Here is a 27,212-nt window from a genome sequence, read left to right on the forward strand (position 1 = left end):
TTCTTCCTCGCCAACCTGTCCTTTGCCGACATCTGCTTCACCTCCACCACCGTCCCCAAGATGCTGCTGAACATCCAGACGCAGAACAAAGCCATAACCTACGCGGGCTGCCTCAGCCAGTGTTTTTCTTCTTACTTTTGCAGGAGTGGACAACTTCCTCTTGACAGCCATGGCCTACGACCGGTTTGTGGCCATCTGCCATCCCCTGCACTACATGGTCATTATGAACCCCCAGTTCTGCGGCCTCCTGCTTCTTGCATCCTGGGTGTTAAGTCTTCTGCATTCTCTGTTACACAGCTTAATGGTTTTGAGACTGTCCTTTTGCTCACAGCTGCAAATGCCTCACTTCTTCTGTGAACTGGACCAGGTGATCCAGCTTGCCTGTTCTGACACCTTCCTCAATGAGCTGGTGATATATTTGGCAGTGGGGATTCTGGGGGCCATTCCTCTCAGCGGCATCATTTTCTCTTACTCTAAGATTGTATCCTCTGTTTTGAAAATCTCCTCAGCGAGCGGCAGGCACAAAGCCTTCTCCACCTGCGGGTCTCACCTCTCCGTGGTCTCCCTGTTCTACGGGACAGCATTTGGCGTGTACCTCAGCTCTGCTGCTACCCACGACTCCAGGGACAGTGCAACAGCCTCGGTGATGTACACAGTGGTCACCCCCATGCTGAACCCCTTCATCTACAGTCTCAGAAACAGGGACATAAAGCAGGCCCTGGTGAGGATCTTCAGCTGCAGAGCAACTCCAACGTGATGGGGGCCGCTTCCTCAGATCGTCTGGTCGGGGGCAGCAGGGCTCACAGTCCACAGATTAAGTCATGATCCTGTCCTCAGTCAGTCAGAGATAATCTGTGGTTTGTCTTAGGAGCAGAGTTTGATATCACTCTTTTATACATTATTAATATGTTTTCTGTATTTCCTTAATTATTTTTAACTGTTCTGTATAATGAGTTCCATATTAAGAGAAGCATGGTGTGCCTGAATTTTTCTTTAATAAAATGTTTCAATCAAGAAATTGGGCATTTACAAAATAATAAAAAGAAATGAAGGAAAAAATATGTACAACCGTGTCAGGTAAAAGCAAACAATTACAGTATATCTGAGGGAAAATCTAGTCAAAACAAAGTATCCATTAGTGTCATCCCTGACTCTGTCATTCCTTCAGTTGGGTTCTTTGTTGCTGACCCATAATACTCCAGAACTCTTGTTTAGCTTCTATGGTCAGACATGCAGACCTTACAGTGAGAAACTCCTTTGACTTCTCTACCTGGGGAAGCTTTTATTCACATTCATATTTGAATAATTCTGCAGGGTGGAGTGTTCTTGGATTTAGGAGTGTCCTTGTGTTTAGGATTATGAGCACTTCCTTCCTCTCCTGTCCTGGAGGGTGACTGCGGAAAAATCTGAGGAAAACCTAATTTAGATGCATTTGCAATTCACTCTTCTTCAGGTCTTCTATAAATTCTTCTCCTTTTTCTGACTTTTTATAATTCACAGTGGGATGTCACGGTGAAGGTCATTTTCACTTTGAAATTTGGGTGTTATCACTACATCCTGGACATTCATGCTTCTTTCATTCTTTAGGTTTGGAAAATTCTCAGCAATGATGTTTTTGAAGAGTGTCCCTCCTCCCTTCTCCTTCATCTTCTGGGTTATCGACTATCCCTATGTTTCCACTTCCAGTTGAGTCTAACATTTTCTGTAGTGTTTCCTTCTTTTCCCGTGTCTGTCTTATTTCTCTCTGTTTTCCTAATTATGTGATTTATACATTTGGATCCTCAAGCTCTGAAGTTATTTTGTTTGCCATTTTAGTTCTACCTAAAACACTTTCTATATTTGTGTTCATTTGCATTCAGAGACTCTTTTGTGTTCTCTTAATCTTGTCATCTCTTTGGTGAAGACTCTCTGGTTCTTTATCTTCTCTCTAAGGTCTCGCAGCTGCCTGTCTGCCCTGAGTCACCTCCCATAACTCACGGTGTATTTAATATTGTTGCTTCAAGTCACTGAGACTCCTCTGCTTCTCTCCCCTGTATATGAGTCAGAATTTCTGTTCTGATGCTTTTTTTCCTTCTCGTGCTCAGATGTTCCTTGATTTCTAATTATTTATGTCACCTCATTGCCAGGTTTATAGTGGGTCAGAGTTGACTGCTTCTCTTCTAGTTTACCTTGGCGTGAGGTGGGCAGCGGGAACTCTGGGACTTAAGTATTATCTTAGTTTGTTGAGAAGTGAACTCTGTCACCTCCACCTCCTCCCTCCTCCCTCCACAGAAGCTCCAATTGGTCTTCAACTGTCCTCATCTCCCTCCCCACCTCCTTCAGGTTGTTCCTGCCACTGATCAAGTCTCCTGGTGACTGGAGCTGGGTCTAGTCCACAGGGTTCCATCTCTGGACTCAGCTGGCCTGGATATAAAGGGGGCACCTGATGGGCCATGTGCCCATTGCACCGCTGTGGTCACAGGCAATGACCACCACAGCCACCAGCCCTGCTGTCCACTGAGGGACCCGGGTTGCTAATGCTGCAAGTCTGCTTGATACATTGCAAAGAAGTGCTGTGTTCTCTGTCCCACCGTCCTTTCCCTGCTCTGGGATCCATTACGAAGCCATCTGGTCACTGGTCACTGAGCTCACAGTGTCCCAGGCCAGAAGTGGAAACACTTATTTATGTAGTGTTGGTGGATGTAAAATTGTGCATCTATTATGGAAAGCAATATGTAAAATAACTAATATAAGTTCCCTATGATCCAATTGTCTCACTTCTGAGTATTTAGCTGGAAAATACACACAAAAACCACACATTACAGAGGTGTGTGCCACCCACATTGACTGCAGTGGTTTCACAACAGCCAAGAGGTAGAAACAATCCAAGTGATGGACAAATGGGAAAAAAGATGTGGTAGATGTGTATCATGGAATACTATTTACATAGTAAAAAGATGAAATTGTACAATTTGCACAAGAGAATTATCCTTACTGATATAAGCCAAGCACAAAAAGTCAAATGTCATATCATATGTGATAAAGAAAACAAATAAACAGATCATGTCAATAAAACAAACTATACTTTTGGACTATATAAGAACATTTAGTGGCTAACAGAAAGATGGGCAAAGGGAGGTGATTAATCAGAAACAGAGGGCAATGGTATAATGAAAGGCAAAGTTAAACTTTTGGCAGTGAACTTAATGTTGCATATACACATGATGATTAATAATCATGCATACCTGAAATTTATATGACGTTATAATGCAAGGTTACTTCAGTTCAATAAATAAAAGCTAAATTCAAAAGAAACGGAAAGAATGTAATGGGATGTCTCCTTTAATAAATAGCTTTGTATTGAAATGAACTTACATTTCAACGTGAATAATGATTTTTTGCATTATAAAATTAAATATAAAATTAAGGAATTATAGGACTCATAAGAAATTAGGCATACATACTCCATGGGTCTCTTTATACATAATATACAAAACATTAGGCAGGCTGCAACTGCTGCCTTACATTATTTTTAAAAAAGATGCCCTAAGTCCGTTTTCTGGTGTCTAATAGTGTGGATATAATAAAGGAATATTCAGATGGATGTTTAGATAAATAAATGCCTGAAATAATGTTTTTTATTTTAGGATGAGTTCCACTTATGCCCATATTTTAGGGTTTTCAGCATACATGGATGTTGCATCTAATTGAGGCAATAAACCAGTTCAGTTAAAGTGTCAGGAAATAAACATAAACAAAACCAGCTCCTCCCTATAAATGAACAATGAGTAAGAAGGGGAAAAAATTAAGAAAATGATCCCATTTACAATCATACCAAAATAAATACAAGTTAAAAATGTAGTTAGGAAACTTGAGAAAGGATGTGAATGGCCTGTGTGAAGAAAACTGTAAGACTCTATTAAAAGAAATAGAAAAAGACACAAGGAAATGGAAAGTTATTCTTGCTCATGGACTGGAAGAATGATGATGGCCACAATGAACATCCTCCACAAAGCGCTACACAGAGTCAACGCAACACACGAAATTATCAACAGCACCTTCATGGAATAAAACATACATTACTGACATTCATATGGAACCATAAAAGACCCTGGATAGCAAAGCAACTCTGACAAAAAGGAGAAAAATTACTACAATACCAGACTTCAAACTACACTATAAAGCTATAGTAATTAAAACAATACTGGATGATTAAAATGGTCTGGCAACAATAACAGACACAGAGACCAAAGGGTGAGAATGAAGATCCCAGAAATTACCCAGACTTATAGGAATAGTTAAATCTACACATTAGGAGCCAAGATCAGATACTGGAGCAAGGAGCCTCATCAGTAAATGGTACTGGGAAAACTGCATGCACATGCTAAAGAATGAAACTAGATGACTCCATCTCAAATCACACAAAAATCAATTCAAAATCAGTAAAAGGGGCCTCCCTGGTGGCGCGGGGTTAAGCACCACACTGTGAAGCTGTCCATAGCCTCTCAACACAAGTTCGATCCCCCAGCTGGCCAGGGAGCTACCCACATGGTGCTGCAGACCTCTCCTGACTTGCCTGCTGCTCCCCTCAGCAGTGCAGTTCAGTCACTCTGCCTGTTCTGTTCCCCACTCTGTCTCTGGTAAATCCTCTCACCCTCCCGCCTGTCTGGCCTGTACCCCAGCTCTTGTATGCATAAATAAATGAATCTTTAGAAAAACAAAATGAATAAAAGACTTTGATGTAAGACCCAAAATGATAACACGCATAGAAGAAAACGTGGGCGAAACACTCTTCAAAATAAATTTCAGATGTGTTTGTGGAATCATCCCCAGCAGCAAGGGAAACAAAGGAGAACATGAATAACTGGGATTGTATCAATCAAAATGCTCTGTGCAGCACAAGAACACAGCACTAGAGCACAAGGACGGCCCACTCAAGGGAGGACATATTTGCACAGCGTAATTCTGACAATTAAAGACACGCAAAGAACCTGGGTGTTGAGGTCCTTCCTCTCCTGTTCCACACCACAGAGACATGCCAAGTCAACGTGAGGTACCCAGCTGGTTAGGACACATCTGGTGGACAGAGAGAGGCTACTGGTGCAAGCCCAGTTAGCCATTAGATTCTCTGATGTAACATCGAATTATTTCCCAGAACCTGCCTAACGTGCATAGAGACCTAGTCGGGGGTGTGAAAACATCCCTATTGTGTGTGTGGGAACAAAGTGGACATCAGGATAGGAAAATTAAGGATACTAAGGACAAGAAAGTCTCACAACAAAGTGGATACTAAGGACAAGAAAGTTAAGGAAACTCTACAGTCTTCCAAAGAAGATTTTCAGTACTGAGGCGAGTCGTCACAGTCACCACAAGCCCTTTCTCTGGCTGCTGGAAGAGCAACGGGCGACCCTCACTTGGAGTTCATTGTGGCGCCTGCTCTTGCCTCCCTTGGGGGCTGTCACGGGCCCTGCTTTGGCAGTGAAGACTGGTCAGGATTTAGAGGTTGCTCAGACAACTGCTGCTTGGATGACGTGGTGACCTGTGAGGATGGGTCGCCCGGTGTCAGGAGTGGACTGTTGTGGGCAGCACCTCACGCTGGCAGCAGTGAAGCGTGTTAGCAGCTCCCTGTGCTCTAAGCAGGACACGTGCTTAGTCTCGGGGGTCAGAGGAGGCGCACGGGCTTCAGAGTGAGTGCGGCAGTTGCCAAAATCTTCACTCTTGGGCCCTGCACATTTAGCTGGTTAGGAACACAGGCGTTTCCTTCCGGAGTTTCAAACATAAGGCTGCTGCAGTCACATCACAGTAAAAACAAAAAAAGAAATTCCTATTTGCTTTTGCAAAAGTGCCATGACAACACGGAGTGTGGCTGCTATTTTTTATCTATTTTTTACATCATTTTTCCTTTCTTGCACAATGTTTGCATTTTCATCTTGATTATAGGCCCCATGCAATTCCCAGCACACTTGAAAACGTGAACACAGAATTAGAACAGGGTGCTGGGTGGTTACAGCATGAAGGATGGGGAGTAACAAAACTGGATGCACTTGACATCTAATCTAGTCTCTTGGGATCAGAGAATCATTAAGGAACTTTCCTTTTGCCCAATCCAGTGTCCACAGGGAAATCATGAGCTCAGAGCGTGGAGCAGGAGAGTGAGGTGTGGCTAATGAGACCGCGTGGAGGGCGGTAAATATCCTGTCTCCCTCGGTCCCTCAGACTGTCCAACCCGGGACCAGAGAGGACATGATTCCTGCCTGTGGAGCCCGACCTCTGCCCAGGGACCAGCCCTTGGCGCCCTCCTGAGATCCTGTCTGTGACACAGCCCAGATCCATCCTCAAGCGTCCAGGAGGGACTCAGACGCTCCATGGAGAAGCCCCCCTCACAGCCCCCACCCAGGTGAGTCTCAGAGCCCAGCTGGCACTTGGGACAGATCCAGAGAAAATGCAAACTGAGAAGTTCTGCCTCAGGTCACAGAGATCAAACCAGCCCAGGGACAAGAGGTTCCCTTGTTCTCTTGCTCGACTGACTCGTCAATTTATAATTAATTTACTTAATTTGTGACTCAAAACTGTCCAATGCTCTCAACAATACAGAGATGGTGCTGACAGTGAAGAGACAGGAAGGAAAACCTGTTAGGATGAGACTGAAGGGGGAGTGGGAGGCTTAACGTGGTTCCAGCAAAGTCAGGACTGATTCAGGAAGGTCTAGAGTTGAGGCAGCAGGAAATAAAGAGTTTAATGTGAAGGGGATGACGGGAGTGGTGGGGTGATGAGCAGGGCATCTGTGTTAGAGAGATCCAGGGTAATGGAGGCAGATGACGTCACAGAGCAGCTGAGGAGAGGAACAGTGTGCAGTGTTCCCTCAAAATAGATGCTCACAGAAGTCATCCTTTTTCTTGAATGTCAGTTGGGGGAGACTAAATAGTTTTACTTCACACCCACTCTAGTACTGGCCAATCTGCACAGTTTTGCTTGTTAGAATTTTGCTTTTTTCAATTACAAATTGTTCTCATTCTTACAGTTTATTTACTTACAGCCTGAGCTTTTATCTGGTTTTCTTTCAAATACTGAAATAGAATGGGAGGTTTTCACAATAAATACTTGGCAGTTAATTCTCCCATATATGTAGAGATTGTTGTACAAAATGTTTGAAAGTTTCCAATTTGTGTTTGGGCCTCAGTCGATCCTTTGTGTCCCATGATGTATGTTGAACACAGGCTGTTCTTGCAGTCTGAGTAGTACTAAGCTCTCATACACATTGTGTTCATGTCACATCTGTGTTTCCTCATTACTGTATCGCTTCACATTTGTGATGGGATCTGTTGTATTTTCATTGCTATTAGTTGACATGAAACAGTGTGAAAGTTGGAGACAAACATGTTGACTGGATATATTAATCTACTGCAATATGATGACCACTGCGGCACTAGTTGACCCTTCCTCAATACACACATTTAATATTTATTTTTGTCACAAAACGTTTCAGAAATAATCTCTTCACAACTGGGAAGGTTGCAGGAAAGCACTGCTGACTGCCACATGCAGTGGATTTGCAGAACCTTGTTCATTCAGTTACAAATGAATACATGAATAAATACATATGGACACAGGAAAAGGTTCTTTGATCTTAGGTATCTAGTGTCTTAAAATGCAGAGGAAATAACTTTCTTTACAACAATTTGGATAGGTGGCTCTTTGCAAAGTAAAACGCTTCCTATTTTCCTTGTCCTTAGTGATTTGATTCCAATTCTCAGCTCTGCCTCAATGCACAGGTCAAAATGCCCTAAGCGTGCATCAGAAAGTGTGTGAGTGGAGGAAATAAGGGAAATAAGCCTTATTACAGGTAAGGGAAACACAGATTGCACACCTCGCCCAAGTGGAAGCTGTCTTCCATAATCAAACATTCAGAATTCAGAAGAAATATGAGGGAAAGAAATTATAGTCTATGGCGGGATTAAATGAGGGATCATTTATGCATGTAACACATAATGCTCACACTTAGGCACAGCACACGTAACACAATCTACACACTAGAAGATGTACAATGTCATGTGCAGGAACTTCACACGGTAGCAGGATGTCGGGGCCTCCTGCCCACTCTCTCATCTCACCCCCAACCTAAAGCACCCACTCCGGTCACATCCCTACTTCGTGGATCTGTAACTGTGCCAAAAACACTCCTAAATTCCATCTTTTTCTGGCTATTTCCCCAAACCCAAATGTTCTTCTCATGCGTATATTGTTGCCACGTGATGTCTCCTTCATAGATAAATCCTGCTGCCTTCAGATATTTTTGTTCAAAGTCTGTTCATTGGAAGTGATTACACAAGATTCCTCTTGATTCTAACTCTTCATCCAACTACATTATTTTACCTAATAATAGTAATCACCATATGAAATATTATTTTCTGAGACCACACACATGCTTAGAAGAAAACTTGCTTGGGGCTTGGATTTTTCCTTTTTAAAAAAAATTATTTATTTATTACGCATGCACAGAAGAACAAGGAAGCAGGCCAAAGATGCAGTGAGTGAGGCACTCACCAGAGACAGAGTGGGGGGCAGGACAGGCAGATCTACTGAAATGCACTGCTGAGGGGAGCAGTGTGGAGACAGGAGAGGTCTGCTGTGCCATGTGGGTCACTCCCTGGCCGGGGATCATACTCAGGCAGTCCCAGTGGTGGCCCTGAGACTTAGCCCCGGTGCCACCAGGGACACCCGAGGGCTAGGATTTTTCAAAGTCAGTCTCACTGCTTTTTCTCCATGATTCCAACAATATTTGCATAATGCAATTGGTCAAATGTATTTAAAAGAAAGTATTAGGACATTTTCAAAGAAAATTTTGACTTGGAAATATGTTTACATTAGATGTAAAATGGCTAATTATTTTCAGTATCAGGAGAAGGTGAGTCACTTAACAGCCTTGAAAATTTCGGGTAACAGGTACTAGCTCTAAGACATGAAATTGATTAACTGAATGTATTTAAAATAAAATCACCCCATTTAACCTCATTCCGTGATTGCTCTGCTGTGGTTAAGTTTCCATCACTTCTGCCTCCATCCCCCAGGCTCACCAGCAACCTGGCGCCAGGAAACCAAACCCACGCCACAGCGTTCACCCTCCTGGGGCTCTCAGAAGAGGCCTCGCTGCAGCCCCTCCTCTTTGGGGCATTCTTGGCCATGTACTTGGTCACGGTCACTGGGAATCTCCTCATCATCCTGGCCATCGTCACGGACCCCCGCCTGCACACCCCCATGTACTTCTTCCTCGCCAACCTGTCCTTTGCTGACATCGGCTTCACCTCCACCACCGTCCCCAAGATGCTGCTGAACATCCAGACACAGAACAAAGCCATAACCTACGCGGGCTGCCTCAGCCAGACGTTTTACTCCTTACTCTTTGCAACAGTGGACAACTTCCTCTTGACAGCCATGGCCTATGACCGGTTTGTGGCCATCTGCCATCCCCTGCACTACATGGTCACCATGAACCCCCAGTTCTGCAGCCTCCTGCTTCTTGCATCCTGGGTGTTAAGTCTTCTGCATTCTCTATTACACAGCTTAATGGTTTTGAGACTGTCCTTTTGCTCACAGCTGCAAATCCCTCACTTCTTCTGTGAACTGGACCAGGTGATCCAGCTTGCCTGCTCTGACACCTTCCTCAATGAGCTGGTGGTATATTTAGCAACGGGGATTCTGGGGATCATTCCGCTCAGCGGCATCCTTTTCTCCTACTCTAAGATTGTGTCCTCTGTTTTGAAAATCTCCTCAGCGAGCGGCAGGTACAAAGCCTTCTCCACCTGCGGGTCTCACCTCTCCGTGGTCTCCCTGTTCTACGGGACGGTATTTGGCGTGTACCTCAGCTCTGCTGCTACCCATGACTCCAGGGACAGTGCAACAGCCTCGGTGATGTACGCGGTGGTCACCCCCATGCTGAACCCCTTCATCTACAGTCTCAGAAACAAGGACATAAAGCAGGCCCTGGTGAGGCTCTTTAGCTGCAGAGCAACCCCAAAGTGACGGGGGCCGCTTCCTCAGATTGTCTGGTCGGGAGCAGCAGGCCTCACAGTCCATGGACTAAGTCATGATCCTGTCCTCAGTCAATCAGAGATAATCTGTGCTTTGTCTTATGTACACAGTTTAACGTCAGTTTTTTTATGTATTATAATTTTTTTCTGCATTTCCTAAATAATTTTTATTTATTTATTTATACAAGCACTGGGTACAGTCAGAAGCGTGGAGGGCTGAGAATTCACCAGAGACAGAGTGGGGAACAGAACAGGCAGAATGACTGAAGTACACTGCTGAGGGGAGCAGCGGGCGGCAGGAGAGGTCTGCTGTGCCATGTGGGACCCTCGCTGGCTGGCGGGGATCGAACGAGTGCTGCAGAGGCTGCAGGTAGCTTTGCAGCCCAGTATTCAACCGCTGAGCCACCAGGGGAGGCCCATTCTAAATTAATTTGAACTGGTATGAACACTGGGAAGTGTTAAAAAAGAATCTGTGTGCCTTTTCTTCGGTGAAATGTTTAAAACAGGAAATTGGGTACTTACAAAATAATAGAAAGATGGAGGAAAATAGATACAACTCGATCAGGAAAAAATAAGCAATTTATGGATTATCTGCAGAAAAATCTTGTGATATCACAGTACCCATGTGCGTCCAGGGCTAATATTCACTGTCCCTTACTTTCTCCTTTACTTCCTTCCTTTCGATGCTTTATTGTTGACCCATAATATTCCTGTTCATGTCATTTTGCTCAGGGTTTGTGTCATTTTTTCTTTCTAGTACATGAACTCCTGTCAGTTTTTATGGTGAGGCAGGCAGTCCTGAGGGTGACAAACTCATTGGCTTCTCTGTCTGGGAAGCCTTTATTCACATTCAAATTGAATAATTTTGCAGCAGAGAGTGCTCTTTGCCCGAAGTCTTTGTGTTTAGGATGATGAGCACTTCCTTCTGTTAGGGAGCACTGTATGGAATTAGCTTTAGGACATCCTTTTCCCCCTAACACTTCCTCTCCTTTCCAGGAGGGTGACTGGGGGAAAATCAGAGGAAAGCCTACCTTGGACGCCTTTGCAAATCCTCTTCCATTCAGGCCTCCTGTACATCTTCTCTTTTTTTCTGATTTTTTTCTGATTTAACAGTGGGGTGTCATGGTGTAGGTCATTTTCACCTTGAAAGTTGAGTGTTCAACTCAAGTTGAAAGTTGAGTTCCTGGACATGTGTGCTTATTTCACTCTCGGTTTGGAAAATTCTCAGCTGTGGTTTTTTGAAGAGTGTCACTCCTCTCTTCTCTCTTCACCTTCCGGATTATCCACGTCTGTGGAGTCTGACGTTTTTTGTAGCGTTTCCTTATTTTTCCTGTGTCTGAGTCTCATTTCTCTCTGTTTTCCTAATTGGGTCATGTATATACTGGGATCCTCCATTTCTGAAGTTATTTCATTGGCCCGTTTAATTCTATTTAACACACTTCCTATATTTGTGTTCATTCACATTCAGACAGTCTTTTGTGTTCTCTTAAACTTGTCCAGCTCTTTGGTGAAGACTCTCTGGTTCTTTTATCTTCTTTCAAAGGTCTTGCAGATGCCTCTCTGCATTTGAGTTGTTTTCCCATAACTCACGGGTGTATTTACTGTTGTTGCTCCACGTCACTGAGACTCCTCTGCTTCTCTCTCCTGTATTAATGAACCAGAACTTCTGTTCGGCTGCTTTTTTTCCTCTGGTGCTCAGATGTTCCTTGATCTAAGTAATTATGTCACCTCGTTTCCAGGTTTGCAGCTGGCGGGCTGTGGTGAGATTGTTCCTCTTCTAGCTTTCCAGGCTTCTGGTGGAGGCAGTGGGGAGTCTGGGGCTGAAGAGTTGTCTCAGTTTGCTGAGACGTGAACTCTGTCACCTCCACCTCCTCCCCTCTCTCTCACAACAAGGTCCAATTGGTCTTCAGTTGTCCTCACCTCCCTCCCCACCTCTGTCTGGTAATTCCTGCCACAGGCTGAGTCTCCTGGTGACTGGAGCAGGGTCTAGTCCACAGGGTTCAAGCTGTGGAATCAGCTGACCCTGATATGTAGGAGGCACCTATGTGGGCTTGTGCCCACTGCACACATGTGGAAACAGGTAATGACCACCACAGGCACCAGCCCTGCTGTCCACTGAGGGACCCGGTTGCAAATGCTGCAAGTCTGCTTGATACGTTGTAAAGAAGTGCTGTGTTCTCTGTCCCACCGTCCTTTCGCTGCTCTGGGATCCATTATGAAGCCCTCTGGGCTCTGCCTGAAAACTCTGATTTCTTAACTCTGGTAGAGGGTGCAGATTTCCTTTCCTGGACTGGTCACTGAGCTCACAGGGTCCCAGGGCAGAAAAGGAAACACTTATATATTGTTGATGGAATGTAAACTTGTGCATCTATTATGGAAAGCTGTAAGGAAATACCTCAAACATTGAAGAATGTAAGTTTCCTGTGATGCAAATGTCTTACTTCTGAGTATTTAGCTGGAAAATACACACAAAAAGCACTAATTCCAAGAGGTGTTTTCCATCCATGTTCACTGCAATGATATTTACAATAGCCAAGAGGTAGACAAAACCCAAATGTCCACTGATTGATAAATGTCCAGAAAGATGTAGTGTATGTAGATAGCGGAATACTATTTAAATTTGGAAGAACAAAATGATAAGAACAGAATGATCCTTTCTGAAACAAGCCAAGCAGAGAAAGTCAAATACCATGTGATTTCACTCTTATGTAATAAAGAAAACAAATAAACAGATCATGTCAACAAAACAAAATATGCTTTTGGACTATATAAGAACAATTAGTGGCTAACACAAAGATGGGAGGAGGGAGTTGGTTTATCAGAAACAAGGATAATGGTATAATGACAGATAAATGTAAACTTTTAGTACTGAACTTAATGTCACATACACATATGTTGATTAATAATCATGCAAGGCCTCCCTGGTGGCGCAGCAGTTGAGCACTGGGTTGCGAAGCTGCCCGCAGCCTCTGCGGGGCCGGTTCGATCCTCGGCTGCTCCCCGGCCACCGGAGGAGGGTCCCGCATGGCGCGCAGATCTCTCCTGCTGCCCGCTGCTCCCCTCAGCAGTGTCCTTCGGTCCTTCTGCCTGCTCTGCTCCCGCTCTGTCTCTGTTGAATTCTCTCACCCTCCCACGCATCTGACTGTACCCAGTGCATGTATAAACAAAACAAACAAACAAACAAACAAATAAATAAATAAAACATGCCTCTATAAAAAAATAAAGTTTAAAAAAAATAATAATCATGCATACCTCAAATTTATATAACGTTACAATGCAAGGTTACTTCAGTGTAATAAATGGAAAGGTAAACTCACAGGAAATGGAAAGAATTTCATGGGAGTGTCTCCTTTAATAAATAGCTCTGTATTAAAATTAACATGTTTCACTGGAGAAAACACATGTAAATTGGATTATAAATAAAAGAGGAGAAATCACAACAGACTCAGTAGAAATCAAGAGACTAATCAGAGATTACTATGAACACTTACATACAAACAAACTCAACAACCTAGAAGAGTTGGACAAATTCCCAGAATGACATAATCATCAAAGCTGAACAAAGAAGAAATAGAACAACTAAACAGACCAATTACAAGCAGCCAAACTGAGGCAGTATGAAAGCACTCCCCAAAAACAAAAAGATTCACAAATGAATTCTACCAAATGTTCAGCAGTGAATTAGTGCCTATCCTACACAAAATCTTTCAAAAAGTTGAAAAAGAAGGAATACTACCAAATACATTCTACGAAGCCAAATTACACTAATACCAAAACCCAACAAAGACAGCCCAAAAAAAGATAATTACAGGCCAATCTCCTTAATGAACACTGATGCAAAAATCCTCAACAAAATCCTGGCCAACTGAGTCCAACAATGCATCAAAGGGATAGTACACTACAATCAAGTGGGATTCATCCCAGGGGCACAGGGATGGTTCAACATACGAAAATCAATCAGTGTAATCCAACACATCAACAAAAAGAAAAATAAGAACCATATGATCATATCAATAGATGCTGAGAAAGCATTCGACAAAGTCCAACAACCATTTATGATGAAGGCCCTTGAAATTCTCGGGATAGAAGGAACATACCTTAACATGATAAAAGCCATATACGACAAACCCATCGCCAATATTATTCTCAATGGCGAAAAGCTGAAGGCCTTTCCTTTAAGATCAGGAACAAGAAAAGGCTGTCCTCTCTCACCACTGCTCTTCAATATAATACTGGAGGTCTAGCCAGGGCAATAAGACAAGAGAAAGACATACAAGGAATCCAGATAGGGAAAGAACAAGTAAAACTAACGCTATTTGCAGATGATATGATAATATACATAGAGAACCCTAAAAACTCCATAGAAAAACTACTCAAAATACTCAACCAGTTCAGTAAAGTAGCAGGATACAAAATCAACATGCAAAAATCAGTAGCCTTCCTATACACAGTCAGTCTGAAGAAGAAATCAAGAAAACCATCCCTTTTATAACTGAAACAAAAAAAAAATCAAATACTTGGGAATAAACCTAACAAAAGAGGTGAAAGACCTTTACAAAGCAAATTATAAAACACTGTTAAAAGAAATTGAAGTAGACACAAAGAAATGGAAAGAAATCCCCTGCTCATGGATTGGAAGAATCAACATTATTGAAATGGTCATCCTCCCTAAAGAAATATGCAGAAACAATGCTATTCCAATAAAAATCTCAATGACATTCTTCAAAGAAATAGAACAAATACTGGGCCTCCCATTGGTGGCACAGGCAGTTGAACACCGAGCTGTGAAGCTTTCCGCAGCCTCCGCAGTGCCAGTTCGATCCTGGCCAGCCAGCGAGGGTCCCACCTGGTGTGGCATAACTCTCCCGTCTCTCCTGCTGCTCCCCTCAGCAGTGTATTTCATAAATCTTCCAGTTCTGTTCCCCGCTCTGTCTCTGGTGAATCCTCTTATCCTTCCGTGCATCTGGCCTGTACCCGAGTTCTTGTATAAAAATAAAAAAAAAAATCTAAAAAAAAAATAGAAACAGAACAAATACTGATGAAATTCATATGGAACCACAAAAAACTATGAATAGCCAAAGTCCTACTGATGAAAACAGAGGAGAAAGGTAGTATCACACTTCCAAACTGCAAGCTATACTACAAAGCCATAATAATTAAAAAAGTTTGGTACTGGAACAAAAACAGACACACAGACCAATGAACCAAATAGAGAGCCCAGAAATAAAGCCCCAATTACATGAACAACCAATCTTTGACAAAGGAGCAAAGGATATGAAATGGAACACAGTTGTTCAATAAATGGTGCTGGGAAAACTGCACCTGCACATGCAAAAAAATGTAACTAGACCACTACCTCTCACCATGCACAAAAATCAACTCAAAATGGATTAAAGAACTGGACACAACACCTGAAACTATAATATATGTAGAAGAAAATATAGGTAAAACACTACAAGACATACGTCTCAGAAACATCTTTAAAGACTCATCACCCAAAGCAGTGATAGTGAAGGAAAAGATAAACACCTGGGATGACATCAAACTGAAAAGCTTCTCTACAGCCAAAGATACATTAATCAAAACAGAGAGACACCCCACTGATTGGGAAAAAAATCTTTGCACTCCATGCAACTGATAAGGGACTGATATCACAAACATACACAGAGAACTCACTAGGCTCAACCAAAAACAAAATAAGCAATCCAGTGGAGAAATGGACAGAAGAACTTAAAAGACATTTCTCCCAAGAGGAAATGCAAATGGCCAACAGGCATATAAAAAAAAATGTACAACATCCCTTATCATCAGGGAAATGCAAATCAAAACCACACTGAGATACCACCTTAGGCCAGTGAGAATGGCACAGATCAAAAAAACAAGCAACAACAAATGTTGGCGGGGATGTGGTGAAAAAGGAACTCTCCTGCACCCCTGGTGGGAGTGCACACTGGTCCAACCACTGTGGAGAGCTGTCTGGAGGCTCCTCAATCTACTAAATAAGGAGCTACCATATGACAGGTAATTCCACTCCTAGGGATCTACCCAAAGGACACAAAAACATTGATTCAAAAGACCACTTGAACCCCTATGTTTATTGTAGCACTATTTACAATAGGTGAAACGTGGAAACAACATAAATGCCCAAAAATAGATGACTGGATCAAGAAGATGTGGTCTATATACACAATGGAATATTATTCAGCAATCAAAAAAAGATAAGCTCAGGCCATTTGCAGCAATGTGGATGGAGCTAGAAGGAATTTTGCTCAGTGAAATAAACCAGAAGGAAAAAGAAAAATACTGGATGGTTTCCCTTATAGCAGGAATATAGGGGAACCAAATAAGACATCAGTGTAAAAAAATAATAACAGTACAATACACATTAAAAAAAAGATTGAGTCCATTTTAAGGAAAACAAACATTACCAATTTTCATAGGGAACCACAAAGGACCCCACAGAGCAAACCAAATCTGACAATAAAAGGAAAAAGTCCTAATTACAATAGCAGACTTCAAACTATACTATAAAGCTATAATGATTAAAATAACACTGGATAATGATAATGGTACGGGACGATGACACAGAGACCAGTGGATAGAATCAAGACCCCAGAAATCATCAGACACATAGGAACAGTTAATCTACAAAATGGGAGCCAAGAACATACACCGGAGCAAGGAGCCTCTTCGGTAAATGGTATTGGGAAGACTGGACACGCATGCAAAAGGATGAAGCTAGATGACTCTCTCTCAAAACACACAAAAATCAATTGAAAATGAAAAAAAGACTGTGGTAAGACCAAAAACTATAACACACATAGAAGAGAACTCTGCAATAGAAATTTCAGATGTGTTTGTGGAATCATCTCCAGCAGCAAGGGAAACAAAGGAGAACATAAATAATTGGGCCTATAGCAACCCAAATGCTCTGTACAGTCCAAGAAAACAGCACTACAGCAACAAGACATCTACTTAAGGGGAGGGTGTATCTGAACAGCATAATTCTGAAAAATAAAGACATAGGAAGAATCTGGGCTGTTGAGGTCCTTCCTTCCCTGTTCCACAACAGCAGAGACAGACGGGTCCAGTTCACTGGGAGGTGCACAGCTGCTTGGGAGACATCTGTACGGAGAGAGAGGCTGTCAGGCCAAGCCCAGGGTGCCACTGGATTGTCTGATGTCACATCCAGTTATTTCCCAGAACGTGCCTAACTTGCAAGGAGACCTGCTGGGGTGTGAAAACATCCCTATTGTGTTGTGTGGCAACAAAGTGGACACTGAGAAGAAAGTTAAGGAAACTCTATAGTCTTCCAAAGAAAATTTTCAGTACTGAGAGGAGTCCATCAAAAGTAACTACAAGTCCTTCCTCTGGATGCTAGAAGAGCAATGGGCGACCCTCACTTGGAGTTCGTTGTGGTGACTGCTCCTGCCTCCTCGGGGCTCTCTCGGACCCTGCTTTGGCACTGAAGTCTGGGCACGATTCAGAGGTTGCTCAGACAACTGCTGCTCGGATGACGTGGTGACCTGTGAGGGTGGGGACGCCCGGTGTCAGGAGTGGACTGTTGTGGGCAGCACCTCACGCTGGCAGCAGTGAAGCGTGTTAGCAGCTCCCTGTGCTCTAAGCAGGATACATGCTTAGTCTCGGGGGTCAGAGGAGGCGCACGGGCTTCAGAGTGAGTGCGGCAGGAACCAAAATCTTCACTCTTGGGCCCTGCACATTTGGCTGGTTAGGAACAAAGGCGTTTCCTTCTGGAGTTTCAAACATAAGGCTGCTGCAGTCACATCACAGTAAAAACAAAAAAGAAATTCCTATTTGCTTTTGCAAAAGTGCCATGAAAACAAGGAGTGTGGTGGCTAAAGTTTTATTTAGAGGGCTCGATTCTCAGCTTGACGAGAGAGGAACAGCACTACCGGACAAATGATGGGAGTCTGTGCCCCCAACATATTTGTGCCTTGATGATCCAGAGCATCGTGTCAAGTTGGGATCCTCAGCACAGATTTTTAATTTTTTTTTTATTTTATGTATTTTTTACATCATTTTTTCTTTTTTGCACATTGTTTGCATTTTCATCTTGATTATAGTCCCCATGCAATTCCCAGCACATTTTGAAAACTTGAACACGGAATTAGAACAGGTGCTGGGTGGTTACAAATGAAGGACGGGGAGTAATAAAACTGGATGCACTTGACATCTAATCTAGTCTCTCGGGATCAGAGAATCATTAAGGAACTTTCCTTTTGCCAAATCCAGTGTCCACAGGGAAATCATGAGCTCAGAGCTTGGAGCAGGAGAGTGAGGTGTGGCTAATGAGACCGCGTGGAGGGCGGTAAATACCCTGTCTCCCTCGGTCCCTCAGACTGTCCAACCCAGGACCGGAGAGGACATGATTCCTGTCTGTGGAGCCCGACCTCTGCCCAGGCACCAGCCCTTGGCGCCCTCCTGAGATCCTGTCTGTGACACAGCCCAGATCCATCCTCAAGCGTCCAGGAGGGACTCAGACGCTCCATGGAGAAGCCCCCCTCACAGCCCCCACCCAGGTGAGTCTCAGAGCCCAGCAGGCACTTGGGACAGATCCAGGGAAAATGCAAACTGAGAAGTTCTGCCTCAGGTCACAGAGATCAAACCAGGCCCAGGGACAAGAGGTTCCCTTGTTCTCTTGCTTGACTGTTCGTCAATTTATAATTAATTTACTTAATTTTTGACTCAAAACTGTCCACTGCTCTCAACAATACAGAGATGGTGCTGACAGTGAAGAGACAGGAAGGAAAATCTGTTTGGATGAGACTGAAGGGGGAGTGGGAGGCTTAACGTGGTTCCAGCAAAGTCAGGACACAGCCAAGAAGGTCTGGAGTTGAGGCAGCAGGAAATAAAGAGTTTAATGGGAAGCGGATGACGGGAGTGGTGGGGTGATGAGCAGGGCATCTGTGTTGGAGAGATCCAGAGTAATGGGGGCGGATGACGTCACAGAGCAGCTGAGGAGAGGAACAGTGTGTAGTGTTCCCTCACAGCAGGTGCTCACAGAAGTCATCCTTTTTCTTTAATGTCAGCTGGGGGAGACTAAAGAGTTTGACTTTGCATCCACTCTAGTACTGGCAAATTCGCATAGCTTTGCTTGTTAGAACTTTGCTTTTTTCAATTACAAATTGTTCTCATTCTTACAGTTTATTTACTTACAGCCTGAGCTTTTATCTGGTTTTCTTTCCAATATTGAAATAGAATGGGAGTCTTTCACAATAAATACTTGGCAGTTAATTCTCCCATATATGCAGAGATTGTTGTACAAAATGGTTGAAAGTTTTCAATTTGTGTGTGGGCCTCAGTCGATCCTTTGTGTCCCACCATGTATGTTAAACACAGGCTGTTCTTGCAGTCTGAGTAGTACTAAGCTCTCATACACATTGTGCTCATGTCACATCTGTGTTTCCTCATTACTGTGTCTCTTCACATTTGTGATGTGATCTGTTGTATTTTCATTGATATTAGTTGACATGAAACAGTGTGAAAGTTGGAGACAAACATGTTGAGTGGATATAGTAATCTACTGCAATATGATGACCACTGCAGCACTAGCTGACCCCTTCTCAATACACAAATTAATATTTATTTTTGTCACAAAACGTTTCAGAAATAATCTCTTCACAACTGGGAAGGTTGCAGGAAAGCACTGCTGCTGTCACATGCAGTAGATTTGCAGAACCTTGTTCATTCAGCAGCTTCCAATGTGTGTCCTGAAACAACTTTTTACAACTGTCCCACCCCGGGTCCCTGTCACCAATTCAAGTCTGTTCCAGGACCGCACCCAGAAGTGATAGCAGTATCTGTAGTTCCTCGACTTCTATCACGGAGCAGAATGGTCTTGGGTGCCTGTGTGGTGCCTTCTTTCTCTTTACTGGATATCATGTGATATTACACTATGTAGAATGTGTATTATAACAACACCATATCCTGTGTGTGTGTTACTCATTCCATGTTTTACATAATCCATGTATATTCATTTGGACAGTAAGAACAATCGTATACACATATAATACAGTGCATATATTTTTTATATCCACATATGTACACACTATGTCTTTTATTTGTCCATGATGGACTTATAGGTTATTTCTATGTTTTGCTCACTAAGCAAGGGGGTGCGGACAGCTTTTCAATGTCCCGTGTTCATTTCCTTTGTACATGTATGAACAGATCACAGGTGAGTCTAACTTTGCTATTTTGAGGCACCTCTGTTCTCTTACCCACTGTGCCTGAAGTGGTGTATTAGCCCACTGACAGCACCCCAGGGTTCTCTGTGCCCCACTCCCACTGCTGAAGTTTGCTCATCACCCTGGGAGCTCTGTCAGCAGTTGTGAGGTAACATCCCCTGGTTTGGATCCTGGTGAGTGATCCGGAGCACCCCGTCATGTGCTTGCTGACCATCTAGGTGTCTCCTATGGAAAACACCTATTAGGTGCTTCCTCTGGAAAACACCTATTAGGTGCTCTCTGGTATTTGCATAGGCAATGACTTCCTTGTGACATGGAAAAGCAGGAAGCCACACGTGGTGCTACATAAACTGAAAAGCTTCTGCATACAAGAGAGACAAAGGGACACTGGGCAGCCAATGTGTTCCTAAAAACAGCCCCCACCTTCCCCTCTTCTGGATCAATTCTTCTGTATTCAAAGGACAATTTCAATCTATTCCTCAAACACACGGAATCCACCAAACTTCTAAATAAAGACCCTGATGCTTCTTATATTAAACACTATCTTTATTCCTCATCTTTTCATTTATCTGCCAATCAGCTTTTTCCAGCCAGGAATACAAAGTAACTAAATTAACAGAGTAAGAGAAGCTGGGAAACTAACCCTTGACAGCTGACTACAGAACTGAACCATCAAAGGGGGAGCTGGGGAGGGGGAAGGGGAAGAACAAGGCAGGAAGGAAGCACAAGGGTCTGGGGTGGTGGAATATGGGTGCCTGCGTGTGGGTGCACTATGGTGCCAATATCTGGTGGGGGCTCCCCAATACTACCTCAGTTACAAATGAATACATGACTAAATAAATATGGACACAGGAAAAGGTTCTTTGATCTTAGGTATCTAGTGCCTTAAAATGCAGAGGAAATATCTTTCTTTACAACAGTTCTGGGTGGGTGGTTCTTTGCAAAGTAAAACGCTGCCTATTTTCCTTGCCCTTAGAGATTTGATTCCAATTCTCAGCTGTGCCTCAACGCACAAGTCAAAATGCCCTAAGCGTGGATCAGAAAGTGTGTGAGTGGAGGAAATAAGGGAAATAAGCCTTATTACAGGTAAGGGAAACACAGATTGCACACCTCTCCCAAGTGGAAGCTGTCTCCCATAATCAAACATTCAGAATTCAGAAGAAATATGAGGGAAAGAAACTATAGTCTATGGCGGGATTAAATGAGGGATCATTTATGCATGTAACACATTATGCTCACACTTATGCACAGCACACGTAACACAATCTACACAGTAGAGGATCAGCAAATGTACAATGTCATGTGCAGGAACTTCACACGGCAACAGGATGTCGGGGCCTCCTGCCCACTCTCTCATCTCACCCCCAACCTAAAGCACCCACTCCGGTCACATCCCTACTTCGTGGATCTGTAACTGTGCCAAAAACACTCCTATGTTGCATCTTTGTCTGGCTATTTCCCCAAACCCAAACGTTCTTCTCATGCGTATATTGTTGCCACGTGATGTCTCCTTCATAGATAAATCCTGCTGCCTTCAGATATTTTTGTTCAAAGTCTGTTCATTGGAAGTGATTATACAAGATTCCTCTTGATTCTAACTTTTCATCCCACTACATTATTTTACCTAACAATAGTAATCACCATATGAAATATTATTTTCTGAGACCACACACATACTTAGAAGAAAACTTGCTTGGGGCTTGGATTTTTCCTTTTTAAAAAAATATTTATTTATTACGCATGCACAGAAGAACTAGGGTGCAGGCCAAAGATGCAGTGAGTGATGCACTCACCATAGACAGAGTTGGGGGCAGGACAGGCAGATCTACTGAAATGCACTGCTGAGGGGAGCAGTGTGGAGACAGGAGAGGTCTGCTGTGCCATGTGGGTCACTCCCTGGCCGGGGATCATACTCAGGCAGTCCCAGTGGTGGCCCTGAGACTTAGCCCCGGTGCCACCAGGGACACCTGAGGGCTAGGATTTTTCAAAGTCAGTCTAACTGTTTTTTCTCCATGATTCCAACAATATTTGTATAATGCAATTGGTGAAATGTATTTAAAAGAAAGTATTAGGTCATTTTCAAAGAAAATTTTTACTTGGAAATATGTTTACATTAGATGTAAGAATGGCTAATGATTTTCAGTATCAGGAAAAGGTGAGTCACTTAACAGCCTTGAAAATTTCGGGTAACAGGTACTAGCTCTAAGACATGAAATTGATTAACTAATGTATTTAAATGAAATCACACCATTTAAACTCCATTCTTGATTGCTCTGCTGTGGTTAAGTTGACATCACTTCTGTCTCCATACCCCAGGCTCACCAGCGACCTGGCGCCAGGAAACCAAACCCACCCCACAGCGTTCACCCTCCTGGGGCTCTCAGAAGAGGCCTCGCTGCAGCCCCTCCTCTTCTGGGCATTCTTGGCCATGTACTTGGTCACAGTCACTGGGAATCTCCTCATCATCCTGGCCATCGTCACGGACCCCCACCTGCACAGCCCCATGTACTTCTTCCTCGCCAACCTGTCCTTTGCCGACATCTGCTTCACCTCCACCACCGTCCCCAAGATGCTGCTGAACATCCAGACACAGAACAAAGCCATAACCTACGTGGGCTGTCTCAGCCAGGTGTTTTTCTCCTTACTCTTTGCAGGAGGGGACAACTTCCTCTTGGCAGCCATGGCCTATGACCGGTTTGTGGCCATCTGCCATCCCCTGCACTACATGGTCATCATGAACCCCCAGTTCTGTGGCCTCCTGCTTCTTGCATGCTGGGTGTTAAGTCTTCTGGATTCTCTATTACACAGCTTAATGGTTTTGCGACTGTCCTTTTGCTCACAGCTGCAAATCCCTCACTTCTTCTGTGAACTGGACCAGGTGATCCAGCTTGCCTGTTCTGACACCTTCCTCAATGAGCTGGTGATATATTTAGCAGCGGGGGTTGTGGGGATGATTCCTCTCAGTGGCATCCTTTTCTCCTACTCTAAGATTGTGTCCTCTGTTTTGAAAATCTCCTCAGCGAGCGGCAGGTACAAAGCCTTCTCCACCTGCGGGTCTCACCTCTCCGTGGTCTCCCTGTTCTACGGGTCGGTATTCGGCGTGTACCTCAGCTCCACCACTACCCAGGACTCCAGGGACAGTGCAACAGCCTCGGTGATGTACACGGTGGTCACCCCCATGCTGAACCCCTTCATCTACAGTCTCAGAAACAGGGACATAAAGCAGGCCCTGGTGAGGCTCTTCAGCTGCAGAGCAACCCCAACGTGACGGGGGCCGCTTCCTCAGATTGTCTGGTCGGGAGCAGCAGGCCTCACAGTCCATTAACTGAGTCATGATCCTGTCCTCAGGTAGTCATAACCTGTCGTTTGTCTTTTGTGCAGTTTGATATTAGTTTTTTATACATTATAATTATGTTTTCTGTATTTCCTTAATTATTTTTTACTGTTCTGTGTACTGGGTTCAGTGTTACCAAAAACATCATGAGAGTAAATTTTCCTTTAGTAAAATGTTTAAAAGAGGAAATTGAGTACCTAAAAAATAATAGAAAGAAATGGAGGAAAAAATGTACAACTGCATCATGTACAAACAAGCAACTTAAAATTATCTGCAGAAAATTCTTGTCATATCAAACTATCCATGAGCGTCCATGGCAAATCCTCAGCTGTCCCTACTTCTGTAACTTCCTTCCTTCCTTTCAGTGCTTCGTTGTTGACCCATCATACTCCTGTTCATGTCATTTTGCTCAGGGTTTGTGTTTCATTTTTTCTTTATTGTGGAAGAACCCTTTTTGGCTTTTATGGTCAGGCACGCACCTGACAGTGATAAACTCCATTCGCTTCTTTGGAAAGCTTTTTTTTTTTTTTTTAATTCACTTTCATAATTGAATAATTCTGCAGGATAGAATATTCTTGGCTGGAAGTCCTTGTATTTAGGATTATGAGCACTTCACTTCTCTCCTGTCCTCGAGAGTGACTGGGGAAAAATCTGAGGAAATCCTACTTTCGATGCCTTTGCAAATTCTCTTATTTTCAGGCCTTTTTAAAATTCTTCTTCTTATTCCTGATTTTCTATAATTTAACAGGGAGGTGTTATGGTGTAGTTCATCTTCACTTTGAATTTTGGGTGTTATCACTACATCCTGCACATTCATGCTTATTTCATTCTTCAGGTTTGGAAAATTCTCAGCTGTGATTATTTTGAAAAGCATCACTCCTCTCTTGCCTCTTCATCTTCTGGGTCATCCACTATTCTTATGTGTCCACTCTTCACTGAGTCTGACATTCTTTGTAGCATTTCCTTATTTGTCCTATGTCTGTCTTATTTCTCTCTGTTTTCCTAATTGGCTGAATTCTACACTTGGACCCTATATTTCTGAGGTGATTTGTGTTCTCTTAATATTGTCCAGTTCTTTGGTGAAGACTCGCTGGTGCTTTGATCTACTTTCCAAGGTCTTGCAGCTGCCCATCTGCCCTGAGTCACCTCCCATCACTCACGGGTGTATTTAATGTTGTTGCTCCACGTTGCTGGGACTCCTCTGCTTCTCTCTCCTGTATTTATGAGCCAGAACTTCTGTTCTGCTACTTTTTCTTCCTTCTGTGCTTGATGTTCCTTGATTTCTAAGTATTTATGTCACCTGAATTCCAGTTTAAGAGCTGGGGTGCTGGGGGTCAGTTTGATTGTTTCTCTTCTAGTTTACCTTGGGGTGAGGTGGGTACTGGGGAGTCTAGGACTTAAATGTTGTCTCAGTTTGTTGAGAAGTGAACTCTGTCACCTCCACCTCCTCCCTCTCTCTCATAGCAAGGTCCAATTTGTCTTTAGTTGTCCTCCCCTCCCTCCCCACCTCTGTCTGGTACTTCCTGCCACAGGCTGAGTCTCCTGGTGACTGGAGCAGGGTCTAGTCCACAGGGTTCAAACTGTGGAATCAGCTGACCCTGATATGTAGGAGGCACCTATGTGGGCTTGTGCCCACTGCACACATGTGGAAACAGGTAATGACCACCACAGACACCAGCCCTGCTGTCCACTGAGGGACCCTGGTTGCAAATGCTGCAAGTCTGCTTGATACGTTGCAAAGAAGTGCTGTGTTCTCTGTCCCACCTGTCCTTTGCTCTGCTCTGGGATCCATTATGAAGCCATCTGGGCTCTGCCTGAAAACCCTGATCTCTTAATTCTGGAAGAGGGTGGAGATTTCCTTTCCTGTGCTGTCACTGAGCTCACAGGGTCCCGGGGCAGAAGAGGAAACACTTATACAGTGTTGATGGAATGTAAACTTGTGCATCTGTTATGGAAAGCTGTATGGAAATTCCTCAAACATTGAAGAATATAAGTTTCCTATGACACAAATGTCTTACTTCTGAGTATTTAGCTGCTAATTACACATAAAAAGCACTAATTCCAAGAGGTGTTTTCCATCCATGTTCACTGCAATAGCCAAGAGGTAGAAAAAATGCAAGTCTCCACTGATCAAAAAATGTCCAAAAAGATGTGGTATATGTAGATAGCGGAATGCTATTTATATTTGGAAGAACAAAAGGATAAGAACAGAATGATCCTTCCTGAAACAAGCCAAACAGAGAAAGTCAAATACCATGTGATTTCACTCATATGTAATAATGAAAACAAATTAGCAGATCATGTCAATAAAACAAAATATTCTTTTGGACTATGTAAGAACAATTAGTGGCTAACAGAAAGATGGGAGAAGGAAGGTGGTTCAATCAGATGAGGACAATGGTATAATGAAAGATAAATTTAAACTTTTAGTAGTGAATTTAATGTGGCATATACATACGTTGATTAATAATCATGCATACCCGAAATTTATATAACGTTATAATGTAAGGTTACTTCAGTGTAATAAATGGAAAGGTAAACTCACAGGAAATGGAAAGAATTTCATGGGAATGTCTCCTTTAATAAATGGCTTTGTATTAAAATTAACCTACCTTTCAAGGGAGAAAAACACATATAAATTGGATTATAAATGAAAGAGGAGAAATCACAACAGACTTAGTAGAAATCAACAGAATAATCAGAGATTACTATGAACACTTATACACAAACAAACTCAACAACCTAGAAGAGATGGACAAATTCCCAGAATGATATAATCATCCAAAGCTAAACAAAGAAGAAATAGAACAACTAAACAGACCAATTACAAGCAGCCAAACTGAGGCAGTATGAAAGCACTCCCCAAAAACAAAAGTCCAGGCCCAGACGGCTTCACAAATGAATTCCACCAAACGTTCAGCAGTAAATTAGTATCTATCCTACACAAACTCTTTCAAAAATTTGAAAAAGAAGGAATACTACCAAATACGTACCACAAAGCCAAATTACACTAATACTAAAACCAAACAGAGACAGCACAAAAAAAAAAAGAAAATTACAGGCCAATCTCCCTAATGAATACTGATGCAAAAATCCTCAACAAAATCCTTGCCAACAGAATCCAACAATGCATTAAAGGGACAGTATACCACGGTCAAGTGGGATTTTTCCCAAGGGCACAGGGATGGTTTAACATACGAAAATCAATCAGTGTAATCCAACACCTCAACAAAAAGGAAAATAAGAACCATATGATCATATCAATAGATGCTGAGAAAGCATTCGACAAAGTCCAACATCCATTTATGATGACGGCTCTTGAAATTCTCAGGATAGAAGGAACATACTTTAAGATGATAAAAGCCATAGACGACAAACCCATTGCCAATATTATTCTCAATGGCGAAAAGCTGAAGGCCTTTCCTTTAAGATCAGGAATAAGACAAGGACGTCCTCTCTCACCACAGCTCTTCCATATAATACTGGAGGTCTAGCCAGGGCAATAAGACAAGAGAAAGATAATCAAGGAATCCAGATAGGGAAAGAAGAAGTAAAACTATCACTATTTGAAGACTATATGATAATATATATATAGAGAACCCTAAAAACTCCACAGAAAAACTACTCAAAATACTCAACCAGTTCAGTAAAGTAGTAGGATAC

General features: G+C 42.9%; 2 protein-coding genes and 1 pseudogene across 2 annotated transcripts; all 3 read left to right on the forward strand.

Moving 5' to 3' along the window:
* On the forward strand, nt 1–757 carry LOC119240318 (olfactory receptor 7A10-like; annotated as a pseudogene).
* A 4,769-nt stretch (nt 758–5,526) lies between these two features.
* Nucleotides 5,527–9,999, forward strand: LOC119240319 (olfactory receptor 7A10-like). The gene is made up of 2 exons (XM_054692929.1): nt 5,527–5,666; nt 9,048–9,999. Exons 1-2 carry the CDS (start codon nt 5,527–5,529, stop codon nt 9,997–9,999), a joined length of 1,092 nt encoding a protein of 363 aa, XP_054548904.1.
* A 6,587-nt stretch (nt 10,000–16,586) lies between these two features.
* On the forward strand, nt 16,587–23,450 carry LOC119239808 (olfactory receptor 7A5-like; the record flags this gene model as incomplete). The annotated part of the gene is made up of 3 exons (XM_054692930.1): nt 16,587–16,700; nt 18,473–18,547; nt 22,503–23,450. Coding segments are annotated over exons 1-3 (1,137 nt in total), but the record flags the coding sequence as incomplete, so codon positions are not given.
* Nucleotides 23,451–27,212: the final 3,762 nt, after the last annotated feature.

This window comes from Talpa occidentalis, unplaced genomic scaffold, assembly GCF_014898055.3.
Source record: "Talpa occidentalis isolate TD23 unplaced genomic scaffold, MPIMG_talOcc4v2.1 talOcc4.12, whole genome shotgun sequence".
In the NCBI taxonomy this organism is placed as follows: domain Eukaryota; kingdom Metazoa; phylum Chordata; class Mammalia; order Eulipotyphla; family Talpidae; genus Talpa; species Talpa occidentalis.